The sequence below is a fragment of the Schistocerca nitens genome, chromosome 3 (assembly GCF_023898315.1).
Source record: "Schistocerca nitens isolate TAMUIC-IGC-003100 chromosome 3, iqSchNite1.1, whole genome shotgun sequence".
Classification (NCBI taxonomy): domain Eukaryota; kingdom Metazoa; phylum Arthropoda; class Insecta; order Orthoptera; family Acrididae; genus Schistocerca; species Schistocerca nitens.
The window spans coordinates 710,922,710-710,949,901 of record NC_064616.1 but is presented as its reverse complement, the minus strand read 5'-3'; the positions used below and the strand labels follow the sequence as shown (position 1 = coordinate 710,949,901).

The 27,192-nt window shown below is 42.1% G+C and overlaps 1 protein-coding gene across 2 annotated transcripts in view; it reads right to left on the bottom strand.

Annotated features, from left to right (window-relative positions):
* LOC126248685 (uncharacterized) overlaps window positions 1–27,192 on the bottom strand; it is an 88,261-nt gene that overhangs the window by 42,112 nt on the left and 18,957 nt on the right. For both annotated transcript variants that reach the window (XM_049949961.1, XM_049949962.1), the window contains exon 3: window positions 17,416–17,538. In XM_049949961.1, coding sequence (XP_049805918.1) covers window positions 17,416–17,538 — 123 coding nt within the window. The remainder of the gene's footprint in view (window positions 1–17,415; window positions 17,539–27,192) is intronic.

Here is a 27,192-nt window from a genome sequence, read left to right as displayed (position 1 = left end):
AATAAATGGCACCTGTGGAATGCCCTCAATACATTGCAAGTATCAGTCATGGCCAGAACAGCGTTCTCTGTAGTTGGGAGTGCATTTCGTCAGAGTTAAAAGAATTTGAACATGGGCAAATTGTTGATGCTTTTGTGGTGGGTGCTTCCATAATCAAAGTAGCCAAAGTGTTTGGTGTTTCAAGAGGCACTGTATTGAAGTTTTATACAACATACAGGTAAAGCAGAGAAACATAATTCGCTAAGTCACAATGCAGACAGAAGTGTGTGTTGACCGACTGTATCAGATGGTAACTGAATAGAGCCAGAATGAGATTTTCACTCTGCAGCGGAGTGTGCGCTTATATGGTAACTGAATAGAATTGTGACAGAAAATAAGAGGATGGCAGCTTCAAAAGTCATTACAGAACTGAGTCTTGCACTCGTGAACCCTATCAGCACTGAAACAGCACAAAGAAAGCTCCAAGCTGGGAACTGCATAGTGAGCTACAATTACAAAACCATACTTTAGTAATGCAAATGTTTATAACAGAATAACTTGGTGCTGAAGCTATAAAACAAGGACTATGGAGAAATGGAAGAAAGTCATTTGGTTGGATGAGTCTTCTTTGACACTGTTTCCACCTTCCGGCTGAGTTAAGGTTTGGCGTATGCCATCCCAAGCCTACACTGCTGATGGCTTGTTGCCAAGACTGACACATGGCGGGGGTTCAGTGATGATGTGTGTGGTCATATCATGCTATATCACAGACTCTATGGTTACTCCACAAGATCACATTACTGGCAAGGATTTGGTGTGATTTTGGCTGATCAAGTCCATCCTGTGGAACAATATTTGTTTCCCAATGATGGTACTGTGTTCCAAGATGCATCATAGAGGACTGGTTTTGTGAACATGTCAATGAATTTTCCAATCTCCCTTGGCCACTACTGTCACCAGATCCTCTGTGGTTTACTTTGGAAAGAAGGATCTGTGACTGCCATCCACCTCCATTATCGTTACCTGAACTTGCTCCTATTTTTCATGAAGAATGGTATAAGATTCCATTAAAAACCATACAGGACCTGTGTTCATCTCTTCTGAGCTGACTGGAAGCTGTTTTGAATGCCAACGGTTTTCCTAGACCATATTAGGTATGGTAACGTGTGGTGTTCTCAGTATTTTCATATTTTTGTCCATCCATGCAAGAGACGGTTGTAATTGCTATGTCTGACAGCAGCACCACAGTCAGAGGACGGAGCAACAACCTATAAGAAATGAGCAATGAATCTCAACAAGGAGACAGCCCATACCACTGAGTACTGACCGTTTAACAGAAGTAAAATGAGCCACATCTCAAGTATTTCCTTCTGGGCAGATGTCTGGAGGACCCTTTTTCTCTAATTTTGACTATTATTATCTCGTATAAGAATACACGACACTTTTTTCAAACAGCCCATATAAGGGAACATATAAAATAAATGATATTTTAAAAGCTAGCCAATGGACTGCAGCACCTGTAAAATAATTAGCTAACATCAGCTTGAGTTTCCAATTTGGTAATGGTGCTGGACAAATATGATTTCTGCAAATTTTAGGAATATAGTGAGAGGTACCCATATAGCGTGCTGGTGTGTACCATGACAAACCAAGCACTGGATAAATATATAATAGAATACATAACACTATTCAACTGAGCTTGAAGTCGCATCGACACTCTTCCAAATTTAATAACAAGTGTTCAGAGTTAGAATGGCCTTGTTTCATCTCTGTGGCTGGAAGCAGCTATGCCATAGCTAAGGGGTTTGTGTAATTGCCCATAGCTTGTTGCCCCTCTCTGCTACCCAATCTTCCTTCTATCGATGAACTGTCCTCTGCTTCAGCAGCAACCTTTCTGCATATACGGGCACTTTTAAACTATGTCACTGTAGGTCCTTTTTTTAATATGGCACTGTAGACCTCAAGTAGCCTCCTTATCATTTCTTTGTCCAAATTCCTACAAGACTTGGTATCCAGTAGACCATCATCTTTTTCCCCAAATGTGGCAGATGAATGAGGGACGAATCAGACTAATTTCTATGCTGAGTACATGCACTGGGTGGATTTTAGTGCACTCGTGGAATCCGAGTTGTTTAATTTCACAGCTTGACTGCAACTAATCTGCTCCACTGCCTTCAGATCACACTGATCATGTGAGGTTGTATAGTGGCTAAAGCACGGACTTCCATTTGGAAAGAGAGGGTTTCACGTTACCATTTGGCAATCCTAACTTAGGTTTCCCGTGATTTCCCTAGATCAGTATAGGCAAAATCTAGAATGGGTTCCTTGAAAATGACAAACTTAATTTTCTTCTCCACCTTTATTGACAGCTGATATTATTTTATTGTAGGCTGCAAATGCAGCTGCTGAATTCTAGGACTGACTTGGCTCATTGCTAAGGAAGAGCCTTTGAGCATTTCCAATACTCATAACTTACTAAGGCAGTCTTTTTTCTGGAATTGGTGTCACTAGGCATCGATATTCACCAAGTATTTCACAAGTTGTTTCATTTCCATGGTCACGACTGACCTCACATTCCACATTTGAATTCTAAGTCCAGAGAATCTATTCACATATCCAGTTTCATCAATATTCTGATCTGTCGGGTTGTTCCTTTTGCCGTCCACAATAAAATGATATTGGCTGTCAATAAATGGTCTCCAGTAAATGACTGTATCTGCTGGATGATTTAAAATGTTAAACCGTAGACAATCTGCTTAGTCAATTGTTATGTTTCATCAGAGGATGCTGATGAAGAAACAACGAACAATTTCTAACTTGCGCTACACAATGTAGTAGTAGGCTGACTACCAAGACATTCAATATAGTTGGTAATAGGAGACTTCAATGCCCAAGTGGGAAGAGAAGATGAGTGTCATCCAACAACCGGTTCTTTTAGTAGCCATGCAACAAGCAATGACAATGGTATCAGAGTTATTAAATTTGCCGAAACAAGAATAATGACTCTCCCTGCAGAGTAGTAAATAAATTTATCTGGATCTCCTCTGATGGGAGTACAATAAGCCAGATCAACCATGTTCTAGTTGATTGGGGCTGTCATAGAAGTGTCGAACATGTACAAACCATCAGTGGGGCAGATATGAATGCCAATCATTTTTGGTGGTAGTCAAACTACATCTGTAGCTGTTTACCAAGTAGCAAAGTAATGGTGAAAGGATGGCCTGCTTTGACAAGGATAAATTGGAAGATGCAGAAGTAAGAGAGCACTCTCAAGATAAACCAACAGAATAATTCTCAGTATCAGAGGATCCTAACAATGTGGAATGTACACTGTTGGTTTTATGGAATGCAGTGTCAGTGAGTGCAAATGCCGTGAAGACCACATCAGCGAAGAGGTTAAAACAGCTAGAACAACTTTTGGAAGATGCAAATACAGCTTATTTTACACATCAGCTCACAAGGTTGGTTGGTTTGTGGGATTGAAGGGACCAGATTACAAGGGCCATTGGTCCCTTTTTCCATGAACTTTAAACACCCACAAAGAATGAAAACAAACAACGGAGATTACAAGGGATGACACAGAACAAGAAAGACACAGACAGAGACCAGCCAAAAGGAATTAAAATCACACAGAGTGTGACAGTGGTTGGCCGACCATGAAAACAAAAAGGGAAAGCCAACCACCAAGTGACACATTAAAAACCACAATCTAAAACCGTCAGCCAAAGGCCAGACTCAACACAAAAAAAGGACAAACACTTAGATCAGGCGATAAAAATCACCTGCACGAATAAAACTCAAAACTAAGTCTGCCATTGCAATGTCATCTGATAAAACTGCAGGAAGCATATTAGGCAGCACAAACGTCTGCCGGAGTGGAGTTAAAAGCGGGCAGTCCAACAAAATGTGGACCACCGTCAAAGCCGAACTACAATGACAGAGAGGTGGGTCCTAGCGGCGCAATAAAAACCCATGTGTCATCCAGGTGTGGCCAATGTGCAGCCGGCAGAGTACAACAGAGTGCTTGCGAGAGACCCACAAGGAGGAGTGCCACACATCGGTAGTCTCCTTGATGGCCCGAAGTTTGTTGGGTGAAGGCAGGGTGCGCCATTCATCACCCCAGGTACCAAGGACCTTCTACCGCAAAACTGACTGAAGATTGCACTCCAATAGGCTGATCTCCAGGACTGGGGCACTGACAGCCTGTTTGGCCAGCATGTCAACACGTTCATTTCCCAGAATGCCGACATGACCCAGGGTCCACATAAAGACCACGGAGCAGCTGCAATGGGCAAGAGTGTGGAGGGACTCCTGGATAGCCATCGCCAGAACAGGGCGAGGGAAACACTGGTCCATAGCTCGTAAACCACTCAGGGAGTCACTACAAATAACGAAGGACTCACCTGGGCAGGAGTGTATATACTCTATGGCACGAGAGATGGCGAACAGCTCGGCAGTGAAAACACTGGAGCCAGCCAGCAATGAGCGTCATTCAGAATGATCTCCTAGAGTAAGAGCATAACCAACACAACCAGCAACCATTGAACTGTCAGTATAGACCACGTCAGAGCCTTGAAAAGTGGCAAGGAGTGAAAGAAAGCGATGGCAGAGGGCCTCAGGAGGGACTGAGTCCTTCGGGCCCTGTGCCAAATCAAGCCGAAGGTATGGGCAGGGCACACACCACGGGGGTAGACGTATGTGGGCCTGGAAAACAGGTGGGAGAGGGCAAAACTCAAGCCCAGAGAGAAGAGCCCGGATGCGAACCACGATCGTACTCCCTGAATGGGGCCATCAATCTGGAAGATGGACGACTGAGTTGGGGAACAGCAGATGGTAACTGAGATGCTCGGGCAAGCTACAAACGCGTGTAACATAAGCGGCCAGTAATTGTTGGCACCGGAACTGCAATGGAGGGACACCAGCCTCCACAAGTATGCTGGTGACAGGGCTTGTGTGGAAAGCTCCAGTGGCTCCCACTGTGAAGGATAGGGTCCAGCAACCACAATTCAGAAGGGGATGCTGAACCATACGCCAGGCTACCATAATCTACACGGGACTGAATTAACGCATAGTACAGCCGTAAAACGGTACACCGATCAGCACCCCAGCTGGTGTGACTCAAGCAACAAAGAATGTTAAGATGCCGCCGGCACATTTGTTTAATCTGCCGAATATGAGGGAGCCTAGACAACTGGGTATCAAACACCAATCCCAAAAACCGATGCATCTCCACCACAACAAGAGGTACGCTGTCAAGATAAAACCATGGCTCAGGGTGGACAGTGTGATGCCGGCAGAAATGCATAATGCAGGTCTTGTCAGCCAAAAACTGGAAGCAATGCACTACAGCCCAAGACTGCACCTTGCTGCCGTTCAGCAGCTGCAATGCCGGTGGAGCTATAGTATAGGCAGAAGTCCTCAGCATACAAGGAAGCTGAGACAGACGTTCCCACCACCACAGTGAGCCCATTAATTGCAACTAAAAAGAGGCAGACACTTAAGACAGATCCTTGCGGGACCCCATTCTCCTGAACTCTGGAGGAACTATGGGAGGTCGCAACTTGCATGCAAAAGGAACGAAGCGACAAAAAATTTTGTATAAAAATCGGGAGCGGACCCCGAAGACTCCACCCATGAAGCGTGTTGAGGATGTGATGTCACCATGTCGTATTGTACGCCTTCAACATGTCAAAAAAGATGGTGATCAGATGCTGATGACGGGCAAAGGTCATACTGGCAGACTCCAGGCTCACCAGATTATCAATGGCAGAGCGGCACTTACAGAACCCACCATGAGACGGAGCCAGAAGGCCCCGAGACTCAAGTATCCAACTCAACCTCTGACTCACCATGTGTTCGAGCAACTTGCAAATAACATTGGTGAGGTTAATGGGGCAGTAGCTGTCCACCTCCAGTGGGTTCTTGCCAGGTTTCAACATAAGGATTACGATGCTTTCCCGCCATTGTGACAGGAACTCACCCTCAACCCAGATACGGTTGGAAAGGTCTAGGAGGTGTCACTGGCTGTCCTCCAAGAGATGATTGAGCATCTGGCAGTGGACGCGATCTGGCCCGGGAGCCGTATCAGGGCAAGCCGCCAGGGCACTTTGGAATTCCCACTCACTGAACAGAGTATTGTACGATTCAGGATGGCGAGTGTGGAATGAAAGACTCCGACATTCCAACCACTCTTTCACTGAGCGGAAGGCCAGCGAGTAATTCGCAGAAGCGGAACTCTGAGCAAAATGCTCTGCTAAGCAGTTTGCAATCGTGTCGGAGTCAGTACAGACTGCTCCATTCAGTGAAAGCGCAGCCACGCTGATGGAGGTGTGATAGCCATAGAGGCACCGAATATTGGCCCAAACCTGTGATGGAGAGGTACAGAGGCCAATGGTGGAGACATACCTTTGCCAGCACTCCTGTCCGCATCGGCGAATGAGGCGGCGGGCTCGAGCACAGAGCTGTTTAAAGGTGATGAGTTGTTCCAATGATGGACACCGCTTATGACGCTGAAGGGCCCACCTGAGATCTCTAATCACCTCAGCGATCTCGAGTGACCACCAAGGCACAGTCCTCTACCAAGGGGACCTGTAAGAACAGGGAATTGCAGATCCTGCAGCAGTAACGATGCCGGTGGTGATCGAGTGAACCACCGCATCAATGGCGTCGGGAAAGTGGCTCAATAGTGGCAGTGGAGGCGAACGAGTCCCAATCAGCCCTATTCAAAGTCCATATGCGGAGGTGCTCAGAAGAGTGACGCTGGGGCAGTGACAGAAAGATCGGGAAGTGGTCACTACCACACAAGTCGTCATGCACACTCCATTGGACTGATGGTAAAAGGCTAGGGCTGCAGATCGAAAGGTCGATGGCTGAGTACGTGCCATGCGCCGCATTGAAATGTATGAAGGCACCATTATTTAAGAGGGAAAGGTCGAGCTGTGCCAACACTTGCTCAATGACAGTGCCTCTGCCTGTTGCCACTGATCCACCCCACAGAGGGTTATGGGTGTTGAAGTCACCCAGTAACAGAAAAGGTGGCGGCAATTGGGCTATCAGTGCAGCCAGGACATGCTGCGGGACATCACCATCCAGTGGAAGATAGAGACTGCAGACAGTAACAGCCTGAGGTGTCCACACCTGAACAGCGACAGCCTCTAAAGGTGTGTGAAGAGGGACACACTCGATGTAAAGAGAGTTAAGGACTTAGATACAGATGCCACCAGGTACCCTCTCATAAGCTTCCCAGTTCTCATAGTAACCTCGATAGCCACGAAGGGCAGGGGTTCGCATCGCCAGTAACCAAGTTTCCTGAAGAGCAATGCAGAAGAAAGAGTGAAGGCTGAGAAGTTGTCAGAGCTCAGCAGGGTGGTGGAAAAAACTGCTGCAATTCCACTGGAGAACGACATTGTCCATGGCCAAAAAGGTGTGAAGGGACTGAGGAAGCAGATTACGCTGCTGGATCACCTGTTGCCACCGATGAGTACCTATGGGAGCGACATCCACCATGTCTGAGGGACCGACAAGATCAAGGTCCTCAGCGGACACCAGGTTCTCCACCTCATCCTCAGACGCAGATCTGGTAGGTAACGACAGTAGTGGGGATGCCTCCGCAATTTCCTTTGTCTTAGGGGTCTTCAGTTTTGATTTCCCGCGCTGTTCCTTGTGGTGCTCTAGCTGGAAGGGCTTCTTTGATTCAGTCTCTGGGACTGAAGAGGACCGTGAAGCCCTACGACCAGCTACCTGGGGCTTCTTCAGCCACTGCCAGGTGTCTGGTTTGCCACTGGTAGGAACCTGGGAAGGCAGAGACCCAAGAGACCCCTTCCTAGTGAGAGAAGCCGAAGAAGTGGAGGTGGAGGTCCCTGATGGTTGGGGGAGGGATGGGGGGGGGGGGGTACTGTTCCTCCTGAGGTAGATGATGCGGGAGCAACAAGGAGGGAAGTGTCCCCCCACCATCAAGGGGGCAGGTGTGGTCTTTCGGCTCTGAGAGCTGACTGCATTTGGTGCAAGGGATGGAGCTGTAACAGGAGTGACAGTGGTGGCATAAGGGGTTGTCATGCGCATGGGATGGAGCCGTTCAAATTTCCGTTTAGCCTCAGTGTAGGTCAGTCGGTCCAGGGTCTTGTATTCCATTATTTTCTGTTCCTTCTGTAGAATCCTACAGTCCGGCAAGCAAGGGGGATGGTGCTCTCCGCAGTTAACACAGATGGGAGGCGGGGCACTTGGAGTATTGGGATTGGATGGGTGACCACAATCTCGACATATGAGGCTGGAAGCACAGCACGAAGACAAATGGCCGAACTTCCAACACTTAAAGCACCGCATCGGGGGAGGGATATATGGCTTCACATCACAGCGGTAGACCACCACCTTTACCTTCTTGGGTAATGTGTCACCCTTGCAGGCTAAGATGAAGGCACTGGTGGAAACCTGATTATCCCTCGGACCCCAGTGGACATGTCGGACGAAATGGACACCTCGTTGCTCTAAGTTAGCGCACAGCTCGTCATTGGACTGTAAAAGAAGGTCCCTGTGGAAGATAATGCCCTGGACCATATTTAAGCTTTTTTGGGGCATCATAGTAACAGAAACATCCCCCAGCTTCTTACAAGCAAGTAATGCCCATGACTGGGCAGAGTATGCTGTTTTTATCAATACTGACCCGGACTGCATTTTTGACAAGCCCTACACGTCCCCAAACTTGTCCTCTAAATGCTCTACAAAGAACTGAGGCTTCATGGACACAAAGGATTCCCCATCAGCTCTCATACATACTAGATACCGGGGCGAATACGTCTTGCTATCATTCATAGCCTTTCATTCCTCCCATGGTGTGGCCAGGGAGGGGAAGGATTTGGTGTCATACATGTTTGCATTGAAGTGAGCCCTCGAACGCTTATAAGAGATTGCTGGTGGTTGCCCACCAACAAGAGAAGATGTGTCACGCTTCATTGTGTGTCATCCGCCCTGATGCCACCCACTTCGACCCACGGGCGCCACCCAGCCACAGCAAGGGCCACCTGGCAGGATGGTCATTGCCGGGAGTCCCGATGCCCCAGGGATATAGGCATCTACTCCTTGGCATACATGGGGAGTTAACAGTGCAGGTATCAGCAGAGCAACCCCTGTGTTGTCAGGGGGCTACAACCAACAGGGTACATGGTGTTCCCAATATAACAGACTGTCTACCATGCTGGATATCAGGTGACAAGTAGTCCATGGTCGTCGTCGGCGCAGAAACCGACACAGCATAGTGGATGGCGGAGACTGCACCCACGAATGTATCCACGCCCAAGAGCTGGAGAGTGAGCGGGACGGCAATGTGACGACAAGAAAGTGGGCTAAAGATCGAATGCACAATGGACACAATGACCCTGTAAGGCACCTTTCCCCAATTGGCTCGCTCTTCGGAATAATTTTGAAAGATGGTGGTCAAACCCCAGAGGGGACCATCACATAAGGACTGAAACATTTGAGATTCCTTTTAGTCACCTCTTACGACAGGCAGGAATACCGCGGGCCTATTCTTACCCCGGACCCGCAGGGGGGAGCTCACAAGGAAAAAGAAATGGGAATCAAAGTCATCACACTCCTTTTTCCAGGCCTAAAAAAATGCCAGAGGTGCCAGAGGTGTCTGTCATCAACATACATTAGTTCTAATGAATAAGACTGGTGTAGTTCCATCAACATCAGAGCAGGCAAACCTATTAAAATTTCTTTTTTTAGAACTTTGTGAATCATGACATTCCAATAGTGGTGACAACACAGATGTGACCCCAGTTTTAGAGTGGAAGACTCTGAACTATCAAAGGAAAAAATCAGTGTTGTGCTGAAGGCCCTCAAGTACTGCAAGGGGTCAGCAGGTACTGTATCACAGCCAAGATGGTCTGCTTGGGATATCAAACTCTGCATGATGCATTGAAACTAATATCTACCATTTGGAAAGCAGAAATAATTCCTGAAGAATAAGTCAAATCTTCAAGAAGGGTGGTGCTACACAAGTATCAAACTAATGAGGGATTTCATTACTTGAAACTGGTCATGTACAGTTCGACAATCAACTATCACCATCATTCAGTATTTGAAATCGATTAAGACAAGGAGATCCATTGGTGCCAATACTATTCAATTTGGTCTTGGGAAAAGTAAGCCCTGACACCAGTCAAGTCAGAGAACTGGAGACACTGGGAGCAGATACATGCTCATATACCATTGCTTGATGTTGTGATTCTTGGTGACACCCTGGAACAAGTGTGCACTCATACTTCCCAGTTTCTCCACATGTGAAGAAAACAGGACTGGTGGTGAATGATGATAAAACAAAATATCTCATTATATCATGCCATCAAGCTCTTCTTCCTTCCACTGTTGCTGAGCAGCATACCATTACTTGGGTGGGATCTATACTAATAAAAGTGAAATGATGAAAGAAGTGCATCAATGAATAACAAATGCTTACTGTATGTTCTTTAGTCTGAGCAATTTATTCAAATTGTGTCTAATATCACAGAAGAATAAGATTCTGCTCTATGTGACACTAGTACGGCCGATACTTTCATATGGTTGTGAAACCTCGGCGACATCAGCAACAACTGAAGAAGCAATCTGTGCCTTCGAGAGGAAGGTACTTTGAAAGATCTATGGAACTGTCTACAATGCTGTGGAAGATAATGGGAACAAAGAATGTAAGAAGACCTGTAACAGTGGTTGGGAAAGCCACACACTAGCTGAGTATTAGTGCAGAAGAGGCTACGGTGGTTTAGCCACATCTTTCAAGCTGATGTATCCCTCTCTAACCAAGTCCTCCATTCTCAACATGGAAAAGTCCAAGGACATGATGGAAGGATTGAATACTAACAATCCTTAAACAAAGAGAGCTGACAGCAGTGCTATATGAAGTTAGAATCTGGTAATGATGGACTACCATCTGCAGTAGATATCTTCCCTGTTGTGACTGCCCTTTTTTATTATGCTTTTTGTAATGTATTCCTTCATAAATTTTTTATAGTGTACAGTTTTGGTGTTTTCCTTCTGTAGTGTGGTTTTTATTTTGTTTTCTGCTGTAGGCTTTAAAGGCCCATTAACACACTAAATTATGATGATGACAATGACACTGACGACAGTGACGGCAACGATGAGGACCCTCATCCGCACCAAGTACAACCTCAGTCTCTAAGGACTGCATCATTGATGAGACAATGATTTCTACTCTTCCTTCCTTTTCATAGATTATTAATAAGCGGGTCAGTCTTGAGGACGCAATTGGATGAAACCAACAGAGCATACAAGGTGATTCCTCTTCTGAGCCACATCCGCATACACCGACTTACGGCTGTGATACTGATGTACACTGGACCGATATTTGGTCAATACCAGCTGCAATTATGTTTGCTTTTTTTCAGATCCCAAATCACTTTGTTGCTCATAAGCAATTTGTGAACGGCGTCTTCATAGGTACTCACAAGATTGTGTGGTATAGGCCAGTGATTGTGCTTCACACTGGTTGGTTGTATGGAGATTAAGGGATCAAACTAAGAGGTCATCAGTCCCTCATTCGTAAAACAAGCCCATGTAGCATCGGAAGTAAAAGCTGGTAAAAGTGACCATGGGGTATGGAAAATAGAAGACAGACACATCCAGAGCATTGATAACATTAAGAGTTAAAAGTAATTTCAGGGAATGTGTAACAAGGTGCAAAATAAGGCCAGTGCATAGGTCATTAGCAGACGGAGGACCCTCAGGGCTCATCTGCAAAAATGGCCACCCCCACCCCTTCCCACTCCCAAACACCAGTCGACAAGAGGTATGCATAACACAGTGATATAATAATTGACACCCTTAAAAACAGATGGGAAAATAAAGATGAAACATTAACATCCCTCCCACAACTGCCCCATCCCCAATCTTAGCATGTTCAAACAAGTAAAACAGACAAAAATATGCACTCTCTTGGAAAAATCATAAAACCCATCCAGCTAGCCTTTCATCTATCAGCCAATATTAAGGACAAGTCATTCTTAACACACTATATTCCCAAAGTGTTGTAAGTAAGGGTCACTCCAAAGAGGATGTCAGTCACTGTAAGAGAAGCACTGCAAACACACTGCAGAGGTATCCTTTCCCATATGATGTAACTAGGAGGAAGTTATGTTGGAAAACAAAAAAATTGGTGTAAGAGATTTTTAGGCCCTTGGAACAGGTCTAACTGGATCTGTGGTTTGGGCACACACAAGAGGGGAGTACATGGGGTCACCCCCTGGATACATTTGAAATGAGGAAGATGAAGATTCCTACACAGAATTTCCAGATGCAGAGCTCTTTGGATACCTGCAGTGGATCGATTCTCTGGGGTCCAATGCTCCTTATATGGAAAATGGATCTGATTAGTCATATAGCTAGGGAACTGGTGACTGGTAACTGCGTAATTGAGTTGCAGTTGGTGGCATCAAAGCTACAGAGATAGGATCCTAGTTTCCACCGGATGTTTGCTAAAAACAGAATTGTGTGACTACCTCAAGGTGTTGGTTTCCCAGGAAGAGCACTTTGTCTGCACGGACTGTGGCGTGATGATGAAAATGCATGATCTTTGTTTTAGCAAGGGAAAATTGGAAGGTATGGTAGAAAGCCCAAGTAGAGCCCTCTGTATAACTCCTTAGAGATGACATCTTGTTAAGGACATGGAATGGGAACTGTACCAAATGCAAAAGTCATCAATATAAAGAGCAGGAGTAGCTACCAAACCCAATAGAGTCCACAAGCCCACTGATGACTGTAATGAAAACAAACACTCAACATTGAGCTATGAGGGATACCAGTCTCCTGGACCTACATGGAGCTGAGAGATGTACTGATTCTTAAGTGAAAGCAATGGAGGTGACAAAAAGTTGCAAATAAAAAGCAGTGAATCACCTAAGAAATCCCAGTCTTGGAGTTTGGTTAAGATACGGTGATGCTAACGCCATAGTTAACACAGTGATAAGGTTTTGGTGCCAGGCGGCTGTTGCCAATCATAACAGGCAGTTAGTTGTGGAAACTCCTCCTGGAATCCACAATGGTAGGTGGACAAAATGCCTTGTGATTCAAGAGTGCAATCAACAAGCCACCATCCTCATAAATAATTTACATAGCACACTGCAAGACTGACTGGTCCATAACTGTTGATGGAAGTGGGGTTTTGCTTGGATTCACAATTGGAATGATGGTACACTCCCAGAAGGGTACAGAGAATTTACTTCTAAGCAAGATACAATTTGAAAACTATGATGAGGTAGCATTTATGATCCATACATAGGTGTTAACCTTCTTTTGTTGATGAGGATGTTAGTGCATGTCTGTGCAGTGGCGCACAACTCGGAGGTAAAGTAGTTCAAATCCTGGTGGTGGATGAAATTTCACACCAGAATTTGGTTAGCAAGGGAAAGAAAGGTGCACCTGTGACATTTTTAATGGTTGTTAGTCCTTTGGTAGCCTCATTAGTGTTATTTTAGAGGAGTAGGCTATGTGCTGGCACTGGGTTTCATCCTCCTCCTCCTCCTCCTCCTCCTCACCACCACCACACAAGAGAAACATTATGCTACATTATACACACATTTCTAACCCTCACGTGTACTCTACAGTATGACAACTGTCTCATATCCACAAGAAAAGGAGCCAATGCGCATGGACAACACCATTTCTGACAGGCAGCTGAACCCACCCTGTTGGTTATCCCAGCCAACAATGCCACATGACATTTACATTTTTTCCCCAGGTAATGAATCATTTGATCATGAATTGAGTCAGGGCTTCAGGCCATGTCACAGAACAATTAAAGGCTTCTAAAAATTCCCAGTCATTAAAATGTTGTTATATGATTAGGAGCAGTTAACAGTAAAAGACAGGTAGGCCTCTCCCACTGGCCATTCACTTGTTTGGAAGGTGGTAGGACAAGAAGTAGACAATGATGCCACTGTAAAGTGGGTTACAAATGTTTTTTGATTGCAGACAGATCGGTAGAATCAGTACCATTAAATAAGACACCAGGAATGGTTGTCAGCTACTGGTTGCCTATTAGACCACGTAGATTGGCCTCGTCTGGGAGGAAGAGGCATGGATTCCCAAAGAGGAGTAATAGTGTTCTCTGCATTTTTTCTTCCTGTGCTAAATTAAAATGAGCCCTTGCACACATCTGCTTAAAGGTTATGAAAGTGGTCATCAAGGAGCGTCACTCGTACTGTTTAAGAACATGAAAACATCACAGGCACAATGCAGAAATGACGTTTAAAATTTTATGGACAACCTAGCAGGCATGTTGAAAACTAATAAAACTTCAATTACATCACATCATTAACGCCCACCTCTAAGTGGATAGAAATGGTCAAATCAAATGCACAAGAAACTGCCAAAACAGAGAATAATTAAGAAACGAAGTCACCAGCATAAAATCATTTGAAGAGAAACGACTAAAAAGGAGGTCCATAAATTACATTTCTCAGGAGGTGATAAAGAAAAGATATGAAGAGGTTCTGGGAAAAGAGGCAAAGGGAAGTCAAGAAGCCTTGAGTTATACGTGGTCCATTGTTGGCCAAAAGTCTGAAGAATGAACTGTCACTACAATTCCTTCAGATCATCATGGGACAGGCCAGTGGCAACTAGGGGCTGTGGAATGGGGAGCAGCTGTTTCCACAGCACAGACAATTGCAACACTGACATCCCTGAGGACATTGTGGACAATTCCTAACAAGGAAGCAGCAAAGATGACATTGGAGATACAGATCTTCTAGTTCACATTCTGAAGTGTCCAGTGGGGTGGCCAGTCTCATGAATGGTGCCTGAAGCAACAGGACCAGTCAAAAGTTGTTGCTGTTGCAGCAATTGTTGTTCATGGATGATTATATCACGGAAACAAGGTTGGAAGAGCAAGCTGTGATGTCAATGGTAGAGAACATGCCGTGAGCTGTACAAAAATGAGTACAGATTCTATCATTGAAATAACACAGGTCACAATCAGTAAGCGGTTGCTCGATCGGGATACCTCTTTCAGGTGGTGTGATACTCCCTCCCCCCCCCCCCCCCCTCCCCAAGGATTCTGCATGTTGAGATCCCCAAACAGGACAAAAGGTGTGGGGAGTTGCTGCATCAAGTTGATCTCCCCAGCATACATTTTTACCTGTCAGGAGGTATGTAAATATTACAGAGGATGACATCAGTGGTCATCCAAATATGCACAGCTATCACTTCTAAAGCTGTATGAAGAGGTTCTTATTCATTACAAATTTAACTGCAGATGAGCATACAGACATCAACTGGTGCCTTCTTGGGGTTGGCACCATTTCTGCAATAGGTATTCTAGTGATTGAGGGTAGAGTAATGATGGCTACTAACTGTGTTTCTAGAAGGGTTACACAGACTGCTAAGTAGGATTACAATAACTGTTGCAGTACAAAGAGGTGGTTCTAATATCCATTACAATTCCATGGGTATCGTGGAGAGAGATGAGGAGGTATACAGGTACAGGAATGGTACATCATACCCCGAATCCACATTTCTCCACGAGTTGCAATGGTACAGCACCTACAAACATAAGTCTTGAATCGGGTGAACTGAGTGGTGGTGGTAGTGGTGGTGGTGGTGGTGGTGGTGGTGGTGGTGGTGGTGGTTGCGGTGTGGTTGTTGTTGTGGTGGTGGTTAGTGCCATGGGAATAACCTTCCCCTTGGCCCTTTTCTTCTAATTTCAATTCAAGCTGACAAGAGTCATAGCAGCAATCTGGAACCAACAATGATTGTTCCACTCTGTGGCCTGCTGGTTCTTGGAAGACAATTTCATACTCCATTTCATTATTTGATGAATTCTCTTGTGAATTGTCAGGGCCTACAAGAGAAACATAGTCAGATGACTTAAGAGCTGTTCTTTTAGGCTTGTTGCTGTTTGTTTCAGTTATTTACCTCTCGATGACAGTTTGCAGCTGTATTCTGCATCACAGTGTTTTCCTTCCCTTTGGCTTCCAGTCATGCATAAACAACAGCCAAATCTTCTGACCATTAAGTGTTACTTGTTTCTGTTTGTCTGTCCTTTGGTGTGGTCTGGTAACTGAACTTACAGTTGCAGGTGCTTGTGCCACCAGTACTTGTTATAGTCTGTTTACCAATGGAAGTCTTCAGAATTGACTGTTTTGCTACTGAGGTGAAAGTTTTACATAAGTAAGATGCTGTACTGCCTTAAATGCCTTTTTCAACTGAGTATGGCATGTGTTCTCTCTCATCAATAAATACTGAGCAGTCTTGATTCCATGCAGGGTGGCTGTTATAGCAATTGACACATGTAGATGGAGCTGTACATTGATTAGCTGGTTAAAGTGGAGGAAAATCTCATCTGGCACACAGCCAAATCCTTGACACTTAAAACAGTATGGGGGGTGGGGGTGTAAGGTCAGAAATTCAGGAGAATGAAGCCAGTATACATGTACTCTGAAAGTTGGGGTGAAGTAGTAAAGATTATTTTGAAATCTGTTATCTTTTTGAGTCCTCCATTACCTTATTCATGATATTAATAACTGCAAAAGCTCATTTGTAGACAAGTATATAGTGTCACTGCAGCTGAAAACACTCTCTCTATAATAGTTGAGTGATCAGCATGGCTGGTTGCAATATGGGAGGCCTGGTTTTGATTCCCAGCTGCATCGGAGAATTGGGTATTGTGTTGTAATAATAATAATAATAATAATAATAATAATAATAATAATAATAATCATCATCATCAACAACAACATGCAAGTCACCAAAGTGGGGTCATATAAAAAGACTTGCATTAGGTGGACAATCAACACTAGATGCGGTCTCCTAGCCAACAACGTCATACAATAATTTCATTTCAGTGCTGATGATCAGGTACTCACCAAGTGCATTACCACTTAAGCCTGTCTACTTGAGCAACTTAATGGCTCTAGTGGGTCAGATGACCTTGCAAAGCTTTACTGATGTAGAATGGATATAATTTTTCAAAGTTTCTTCTTTTTCCTCAATAGCTATAAATAAATAAATTACCACATGATGTGGCTTTGTTACTGTTAACTGTCAAGTATTTCTCAAACGGGCTGGCCACCCTGGCTCTCTTGATTGCTTGGGTATCACCATAATCCATCAATCCACCTCTGGGGAATATTGCTCTTATTTTCTCTACCACTTCGGATACCTTAAAACAAATCATAAGGCATGATGATGATGATGATGATGGCGTGTGACGAGGGCCTCCCATCGGGTAGACCGCTCGTCTGGAGCAAGTCTTTCGATTTGACGCCACTTCTAGAAAATCTCCGACCCAGCCGGGAATCGAACCCGGGCCCTTAGGATTGACAGGCTGTCGCACTGACCACTCAGCTACCGGGGGCGGACACCATAAGGCATAAAACACTCAGAAGATCACTTGAAGAGAGAAAAATTTTTATTAACCATTGTACAAACCTTACAAACAGATGTCACTGGTTTCTCCATATACACAGCTGCTTCAGCAGGAACAGGATATCTGTATTTTTCCATATACTCTGTGTTGCCCGTCTTCAAAGGTAAAACAGCCTTTTTGTGCACCTAGAACAACAAACATATGCAATTACAAGAATAATAATCAAAACAGATTGAGGCATATGTAAGCTGAGAAACTATTCAGCATCAACTTTAGAAAGGATTATGGTTTTAATGATGTAGGTAGGATTAGATTACATACATAATTAATTCTATAGATCCAAATTAAATAACAGAAACTTAATTTAGTAAGTGTTAACCACTGCCATTAGCAAGTCATCCAATCAAAATTCAACCACAGAACTGGCTGGCATATCAGTGTTTCTCGGACCAAGCAAGATGACAAGAATGCAAGACTGGCATCGGACCAAGTGGATCTTGCCCAGAATAGATTTTAGTCTTGAAACTAACTCTCAGACATAAAAAAAGTACAATAAGAAAGTAGTTTGCACCTTCATAGATTTTTAAAATGTGTATAACTCAGTGGCCCTTTAGTCTCTCCCAAATTCTGAATAAACATGGTTTGGACTCCATAACTACTTCAATTACTAGTGAAACACTGCTTTTGCTGTGGTGGTTTGCAGTCTGAAGACTGGTTTGATGCACTACCCTATCCTGTGCAAGCCTTTTCATCTCTGCAAGTTACATCCTTCTGAATCTGCTTATTATATTCACCCCCCACCCCCGCAATTTTCAATACTAAATTCATGATCCCTTGATGTCTCATTTATATTTAGTGAAGCTGAAGATCAACAGCAGAATGGACAGTGAAAGAAATAAACAAAAGAGTAAAAACTGCCTGAAATGCTTTTGATAAATTGCATAGCATTTTCAAAGCAAAACTTTCCCCTTGTCTGAAAAGTAACATTAACAATCAGTAAATGTTACCAGTTTTGACTTATAGCAGCGACACCACAAACTTTTCATGCAAAAAAAGTCGAAATGGAGGAATGTTTAGTGAGAATGGAGAAATGCAAGATGAGAACTATTAGCAGAAACAGGTAAACAATCACAAATAAATTAGGAATTAGACTGAAACGGAAAACAATAATTGTGATCGTAATGAAAATGAGAGAGTCACATAAAACATGTAGGGAGGCAAATTCATTGTAGATGGATGAAGAATGTTATTTGCTAGATTCGAAGAGATGCAAAATTTGAAATAACTTAGTGGTAGGTGGATAGATGACTTTATAAATCTACAAATGCAATATGGATGCCTATGGCTGTTAACCATAATGCAGGGTGAAGTACGGAGGTGATTTTTACCCAGCAGTGCATGTCAAACTTTTCCTGGTGAATCTTACAACAGAAACTTGTTACCACTGCATTTTTCCTAATACACAGCAGTTGATATGGTATGAGAAGAGATAAGACACAAAGTCAACTAGACAATCAACTAGAGAATAGGCAGATCCTTGAAAACAGACATAACCAGAAATGAATACAGGAGGAGGAACATATGTCGGGAAATACAGTTTGAGAGGACAAAAGGATCCTCTGCAAAAAATGAAGAGGTTATGAATGGTGGAAACAATCTGATGATCAACTTCTGGAGTACCTCTGGATGAACACATCGCAGGAGCAACAAGAAGCATGAATGATGGAATACTTTCAAGGACCTCTTTTACGGTAATTCGATGCAAATCATTCACTCATATATCTTAAATGGCTTGTACTATTGGCAAAACGTACCATTAACATACAACCAATGACATAAAGAGAGTGGAATAACATAGTGAAATTTATTTAATTAATTATTTATTTGTTCTCTGACCATTTGGCACAACCGTACAAGACATGTCAGATACAATATGGAAAAAAAAAAAAAAAATACACACACACACACACACACACACACACACACACAGACAGAGAGAGAGAGAGAGAGAGAGAGAGAGAGAGTAGGATACAATCATGAGAGAACAGGACAGGAAGCTGACCATGGGCAGTGTAAGTCAGGATCGCCAGCTGAGGTACAAAATCCTCTCATCATGAATGAGGGGTCCAGGGGTTTAAAACTACAAGAGCCACCTTACTCAGTATATGATTTGGAAAGAAAACCACAATACCTAGTCTACACAGATCTTAAAAGTACATGAAAGTGAACCACATTAGTTTAAAATGAAGAGGACTTTAAATTACTCTGAACCTGTAGTGCAACAAACATGCTGGCAAAGTTTCAAAAAACTTAAGACCTTTTATCTATTTCTTGTGGGATCAATATAATATTCTGAAAGAAAATGTATCTTATGAATTTCATGTCTACCTTTTCTACGTTCATGAGGCAGGTAATGATGCACTTCTTTTGTATATAAAAGTACAAATATTTATTTAATTTCAGATAATTAGTTGTGTGATGCACCAGCTTATCATCCATTATGTCAGTTTCTCTGCAGCAAGTGACAGCAGAACTATGTGTTATTTTAATCTTGGTAAAATTTACTTTGTTTTCAAAATTTTCTGCTCACAACACATAATTTTACCTGCATGGGCAATGTCAACAAAGTACAAATTACAACATTCCTTTTTACAATATTCTATTATTAAATAATTCAAACAACAGAGGCCAATGATAATAGAATTAAGGCTTTCATGACCAGATGACACTGCTGTTGGTGAACTTCATGGGGTATAAGGTTGTAATCCACGAAACTCTACTGTTCCTAATATTCTGTCCATAACTGCACTGGACATCTTAAGAGGTGTCGCTCCTCCATTGAGTCTTGTCAACTGATGGGTCGGACGTCTGAGAGCGACATATACACAGTAGAAAATGGGATGTGGCCAGTTACATGTGACAAGTAGAGATGATCCTTGTCAAAGATAAAAAACCACTTAGTGATTCTGCTAAGCTGCAGTCCATTTGCTGCTTAATTTCATGGTCTGTTCTTTCCTATTAAAATTATCCCTATATTTATATACTTCAATGGCTTCTAGACGTAGATATGGATAACAGTTCATCATCATAGATAAAATTTTTGCTTCAGAAAACTTCACTTTGTCACGTCATGACTGAAGAGCATGCTCTGCTACGGCCGATTTGTCTATTTCCTCCAGTTGGCAAAGACTACTACTACTTCTTCTTCTTCTTCTTCTTCTTCTTCTTCTTCTTCTTCTTCTTTTTTTTACTGTGCATTCATGCTTCTCTTGGTTGTTCCAATATAAACTTTACCACATGTATGCAGAATTTTATATACATCACATGCTGATAGAGGAGAACATTCACAATTTATATATCATAGTGCTTGACCTATTTTCTTTGTTGGTCTAAAAACTAGTCTAATGTCATGTTTCTGTAAAATCTTTCCAATCTGATCCATTACTTTTTTAATGTGTTTGATGCTTGTCCTTTAGCCTTCCATTATTTGTTCGTAAAATTCTGTTTACTTCTTTCCCTGAGTAGCCATTATTCTTGAAGGCCAGCTTCACATATATTAATTTGGTGTCTAGGTATTCCAGCATCCAAATCCTTTTGACTCTATCAACAACACTTTTATTGGCACTTCCCTTTTGTTGTGGATGGTGATATGAGTTCTGTCCATGCGCGTTAATTTTTTGAAAACTTTATGTTCCAAACTTCCATCAGTCTGTCTCATAACTAAAAGATCCAAGAAAGATATTTTGTCATTATTTCCTATTTCCATGGTGAACTGAGTTTTTGGAGTTATACTATTTAGAAAACCAAAGAACTCATCCAAATCTTCTTTACCATGTGACCAGACCACAAATGTGTTACCCACAAACTGATACCATCGAGATGGTTTCTTATTTACTTTTTCTAAAGCTGACTTCAGTTTTCTCCATATAGAAATTAGCTATTGCAGGACCCAATGGTTTACCCATTACTACACCATCAAGTTGCTCATAAAACTCATCATCACATTGGAACTGACTGGAAGCAAGACAATGTCTGAGAAGAATAGACAAATCTCCTGGAAAAATATCCATTACAAAAATTTGAACTGCATTAACTGGACTCATAGTTAATAAGGACACTATGCAAAACTTATAAGAATATCTATTAGCCTTTCAATTTTCTCTATAAAATGATGCAAGTCTTTTATATATCAGTCAGTTTTCCCAATACATGGCTGTATATGAGTAGCCAGATATCTTGCTGTTTCATACATAGGAGATATGATAGCACTAACAATGGGTCTCGGAGGTAGATTTTGGCAGGCTGATGGCCTACCCAAAATTCATTCTATGACGGAAGCTCCAATCTTCAATAAAGCTCACTTTTCTTCTTTATGAATGGAAACAAGATTGATTGTGTGGCCATCCTCCACAGCAAGCACAGAAACACTTGTTTTGTAAATAAAATCATCTTTTCTTGTTGCAACTTCTTTATTTTTCCCAGATGTATTTCACCTTTTACTTACTCTAAGGCATCTTCAGTGGGATCTAGAACGATAGAGTTTTGTTATCTTTAGATTATCAAACAGTTCACATCACATTTTTATGTAAATAAGTAATTATTTACAGTTTGTTGGCATCTGCATTTCTTCTCATCTGATCTGGAGGTCACACTATCCATTTCCAAAACAGAAGCACAACTTTATATTCTGAACTTTTTCTTTCACACTGTTCACCATGTTTCTCTTTCTTCTTTGTGGTGCACCATTATTTTTTTGCCACTAGTTATAGCTATTTGTTCGAACACTGTGCTTTACACAACATAAATATTGTGGGTTCATTATGTGGTGGTTTGAGTTTTAGTGTGTTAAATAGGAATGTAATAGCTGTTAGAGTGTGACTGAAAGCTTTGGTGATCAGCTGATCTGAATTTTTGTTTAAATGTTACGTGGAGGGGTTCATGAACATGTGAGTGAATGGATGTTGGTTGTTGTTGTTGTTGTCTGGCATGTGTACTTTACTATTCAACAGGTTCTTCTTTTCTGCTTGGTTTTCTGCATGTGGTAAATTTCTTGTGGAGTTAGGTGGTGTTTCTTATTGTTGATTCTAATTATTTTCATGTCTTCTTCTCTAGTGGTTGGTTTGTGGTTAGGTTCTCTTAGGTGTTCTGTAAATGTGGAGTGGTTTGTCCCATACTTCAAGGTTCTCATGTGTTCTTTGTAGCTGACATCAAATGTTCTACCTGTTTATCCTATGTATCTGCTATCACAAGTGTTACACTGTAGTTGATTATACCTGCTTTCTGGTACATGTCTGTTTTTTTTTTCAGTTTTTGGGTGTATTTTTGTATAGAATTGTCTGTTGTGTATGCTATGTTTGTTCTCTGCCTTTTGAAAATGTTGGTGATTTTATGTGAGAGTTTGTGTTTATATGTCATTGCGTACCATCTTGTGATTTCTTTCATATTCTTCTGATTATTCTGTTTATTTGTGATGGTTCTGAGTATGTGTGGTTTGTTGCTTTCTGCTTTTGTTGTTGTTGTGGTCTTCAGTCCTGAGACTGGTTTGATGCAGCTCTCCATGTTACTCTATCCTGTACAAGCTTCTTCATCTCCCAGTATCTACTGCAACCTACATCCTTCTGAATCTGCTTAGTGTATTGATCTCTTGGTCTCCCTCTACGATTTTTACCCTCCACGCTGCCCTCCAATGCTAAATTTGTGATCCCTTGATGCCTCAAAACATGTCCTACCAACAGAACCCTTCTTCTAGTCAAGTTGTGCCACAAACTTCTCTTCTCCCCAATCCTATTCAATACCTCCTCATTAGTTACATGATCTACCCACCTTATCTTCAGCATTCTTCTGTAGCACCACATTTCGAAAGCTTCTATTCTCTTCTTGTCCATACTAATTATCGTCCATGTTTCACTTCCATACATGGCTACACTCCATACAAATACTTTCAGAAACGACTTCCTGACACTTAAATCTATACTCGATGTTAACAAATTTCTCTTCTTCAGAAACGATTTCCTTGCCATTGCCAGTCTACATTTTATATCCTCTCTACTTCGACCATCATCAGTTATTTTGCTCTCCAAATAGCAAAACTCCTTTACTACTTTAAGTGTCTCATTTCCTAATCTAATTCCCTCAGCATCACCCGATTTAATTTGACTACATTCCATTATCCTCATTTTGCTTTTGTTGATGTTCATCTTATATCCTCCTTTCAAGACACTGTCCATTCCATTCAACTGCTCTTCCAAGTCTTTTGATGTCTCTGACAGAATTACAATGTCATCGGCGAACCTCAAAGTTTTTACTTCTTCTCCATGAATTTTAATGCCTACTCAGAATTTTTCTTTTGTTTCCTTTACTGCTTGCTCAATATACAGATTGAATAACATCGGGGAGAGGCTACAACACTGTCTCACTCCTTTCCCAACCACTGCTTCCATTTCATGCCCCTCGACTCTTACAACTGCCATCTGGTTTCTGTACAAATTGTAAATAGCCTTTCGCTCCCTGTATTTTAACCCTGCCACCTTCAGAATTTGAAAGAGAGTATTCCAGTTAACATTTTCAAAAGCTTTCTCTAAGTCTACAAATGATAGAAACGTAGGTTTGCCTTTTCTTAATCTGTCTTCTAAGATAAGTCGTAAGGTTAGTATTGCCTCACGTGTTCCAACATTTCTACGGAATCCAAACTGATCTTCCCCGAGGTCCGCTTCTACCAGTTTTTCCATTCGTCTGTAAAGAATTCGCGTTAGTATTTTGCAGCTGTGACTTATTAAACTGATAGTTCGGTAATTTTCACAACTGTCAACACCTGCTTTCTTTGGGATTGGAATTATTATATTCTTCTTGAAGTCTGAGGGTATTTCGCCTGTCTCATAAATCTTGCTCACCAGATGGTAGAGTTTTGTCATGACTGGCTCTCCCAAGGCCATCAGTAGTTCTAATGGAATGTTGTCTACTCCCGGGGCCTTGTTTCGACTCAGGTCTTTCAGTGCTCTGTCAAACTCTTCACGCAGTATCGTATCTCCCATTTCATCTTCATCAACATCCTCTTCCATTTCCATAATATTGTCCTCAAGTACATCGCCCTTGTATAAACCCTCTATATACTCCTTCCACATTTCTGCCTTCCCTTCTTTGCTTAGAACTGGGTTGCCATCTGAGCTCTTGATATTCATACAAGTGGTTCTCTTCTCTCCAAAGGTCTCTTTAATTTTCCTGTAGGCAGTATCTATCTTACCCCTAGTGAGACAAGCCTCTACATCCTTACATTTGTCCTCTAGCCATCCCTGCTTAGCCATTTTGCACTTCCTGTCGATTTCATTTTTGAGACGTTTGTATTCCTTTTTGCCTGCTTCATTTACTGCATTTTTATATTTTCTCCTTTCATCAGTTAAATTCAATATTTTTTCTGTTACCCAAGGATTTCTATTAGCCCTCGTCTTTTTACCTACTTGATCGTCTGCTGCCTTCACTACTTCATCCCTCAGAGCTACCCATTCTTCATCTACTGTATTTCTTTCCCCCATTCCTGTCAATTGTTCCCTTTTGCTCTCCCTGAAACTCTCTACAACCTCTCGTTCTTTCAGTTTATCCAGGTCCCATCTCCTTAAATTCCCACCTTTTTGCAGTTTCTTCAGTTTCAATCTGCAGATCATAACCAATAGATTGTGGTCAGAATCCACATCTGCCCCTGGAAATGTCTTACAATTTAAAACCTGGTTCCGAAATCTCTGTCTTACCATTATATAATCTATCTGATACCTTTTAGTATCTCCAGGATTCTTCCAGGTATACAACCCTCTTTTATGATTCTTGAACCAAGTGTTAGCTATGATTAGGTTATGCTCTGTGCAAAATTCTACAAGGCGGCTTCCTCTTTCATTTCTTCCCCCCAATCCATATTCACCTACTATATTTCCTCCTCTCCCTTTTCCTACTGACGAATTCCAGTCACCTATGACTATTAAATTTTCATCTCCCTTCACTACCTGAATAATTTCTTTTATCTCGTCATACATTTCATCAATTTCTTCATCATCTGCAGAGCTAGTTGGCATATAAACTTGTACTACTGTAGTAGGCATGGGCTTTGTGTCTATCTTGGCCACAATAATGCGTTCACTATGCTGTTTGTAGTAGCTAACCCACACTCCTATTTTTTTATTCATTGTTAAACCTACTCCTGCATTACCCCTATTTGATTTTGTATTTATAACCCTGTAATCACCTGACCAAAAGTCTTGTTCCTCCTGCCAGCGAACTTCACTAATTCCCACTATATCTAACTTTAACCTATCCATTTCCCTTTTTAAATTTTCTAACGTACCTGCCCGACTAAGGGATCTGACATTCCACACTCCGATTCGTAGAATGCCAGTTTTCTTTCTCCTGATAACGACGTCCTCTTGAGTAGTCCCCGCCCGGAGATCCGAATGGGGGACTATTTTACCTCCAGAATATTTTACCCAAGAGGACGCCATCATCATTTAAGGATACAGAAAAGCAGCATGTCCTCGGGAAAAATTACGGCTGTAGGTTCCCCTTGCTTTCAGCCGTTCGCAGTACCAGCACAGCAAGGCCGTTTTGGTTAATGCTACAAGGCCAGATCAGTCAATCATCCAGACTGTTGCCCCTGCAACTACTGAAAAGGCTGCTGCCCCTCTTCAGGAACCACATGTTTGTCTGGCCTCTCAACAGATACCCCTCCGTTGTGATTGCACCTACGGTACGGCCATCTGTATCGCTGAGGCACGCAAGCCTCCCCACCAACGGCAAGGTCCATGGTTCATGCTTTTATTTTACTTTAAATTTTGTTATTTAGCTTTGTGACTATGTTACTATTATAATCATTGTTTTGTGCTATCTGCATTATTAGGTCCAGTTATTTTTGGTAGTTTTTTTTGGTGAGTGGTACTGTGTGAGTCTATGAAGCATGTGTTGAAGTACTGCTTGCTTTTGTGAGAGTGGGTGGTTTGAGGATTGGGGAATGATTATGTCTGTTGCTGCAGTTTTATGGTAAATTTCAAACATATGCTTATTTTTTGTTTTTTTTGAGTGTTATATCCAGAAAGTTAATTTCGTTATTCTGTTCTTTTTCAATTGTGAATTTTGTTATGTACCTTGTTGATGTCAGTATTTAGTATTTCAATTTTTGTTTGTGGTTTATCTATTAAGCAAAGGCTGTCATCTGTATACCTGAATGAATATAATATGTTGTATTCTTATGTTACTATTTTTGTGAAAATGATCTGTTCATTACAGTTTACAAAAATACTTGCTAAGGCTCCTGAAATTGGGGATCCCATTGGTAATCCATCTTCTTGTATATAAAATTCGTTATTGAATTGGAAGTAATTTTTGTTCTGTTATGAGTTTGATTAATGTGCATATTTCATTAATCTGTTCATTACGGAGTTAACTATAAGTTCTCAGGTTCTTACCTGTGATTTCTATTGTTTCTGGTACTGATTTGTTGGAATACATGCTTTCTATATCGAATGAGAGGAAGATTGCTATGTCTGTGATTTTTATATCTTTTATTTGTTGTATTAGCTTTGTAGTATTTTTAATGGTTCTGTCTTCATGTACTTTGAAATTTTCAGACAGTAATTTTAACATGCATCCTGCAAGCTTGTAAGTGGGGGATTTTCTGAAATCCAGTATTGGTCTCACAGGAAGAGTCGGTTTTTGCGTCTTTGGTTGGCTTCAGAGGACAGGTGCAGTGGGATTAATCTGTGTCAGCTTTCTTTTCTCTGTGTTATCCGGTATGATGTCTATATTTTTCAGAGTGTTTCTTACTTTTGTCTGGAATCTGTTTGTTGGGTCTGATTTTAATT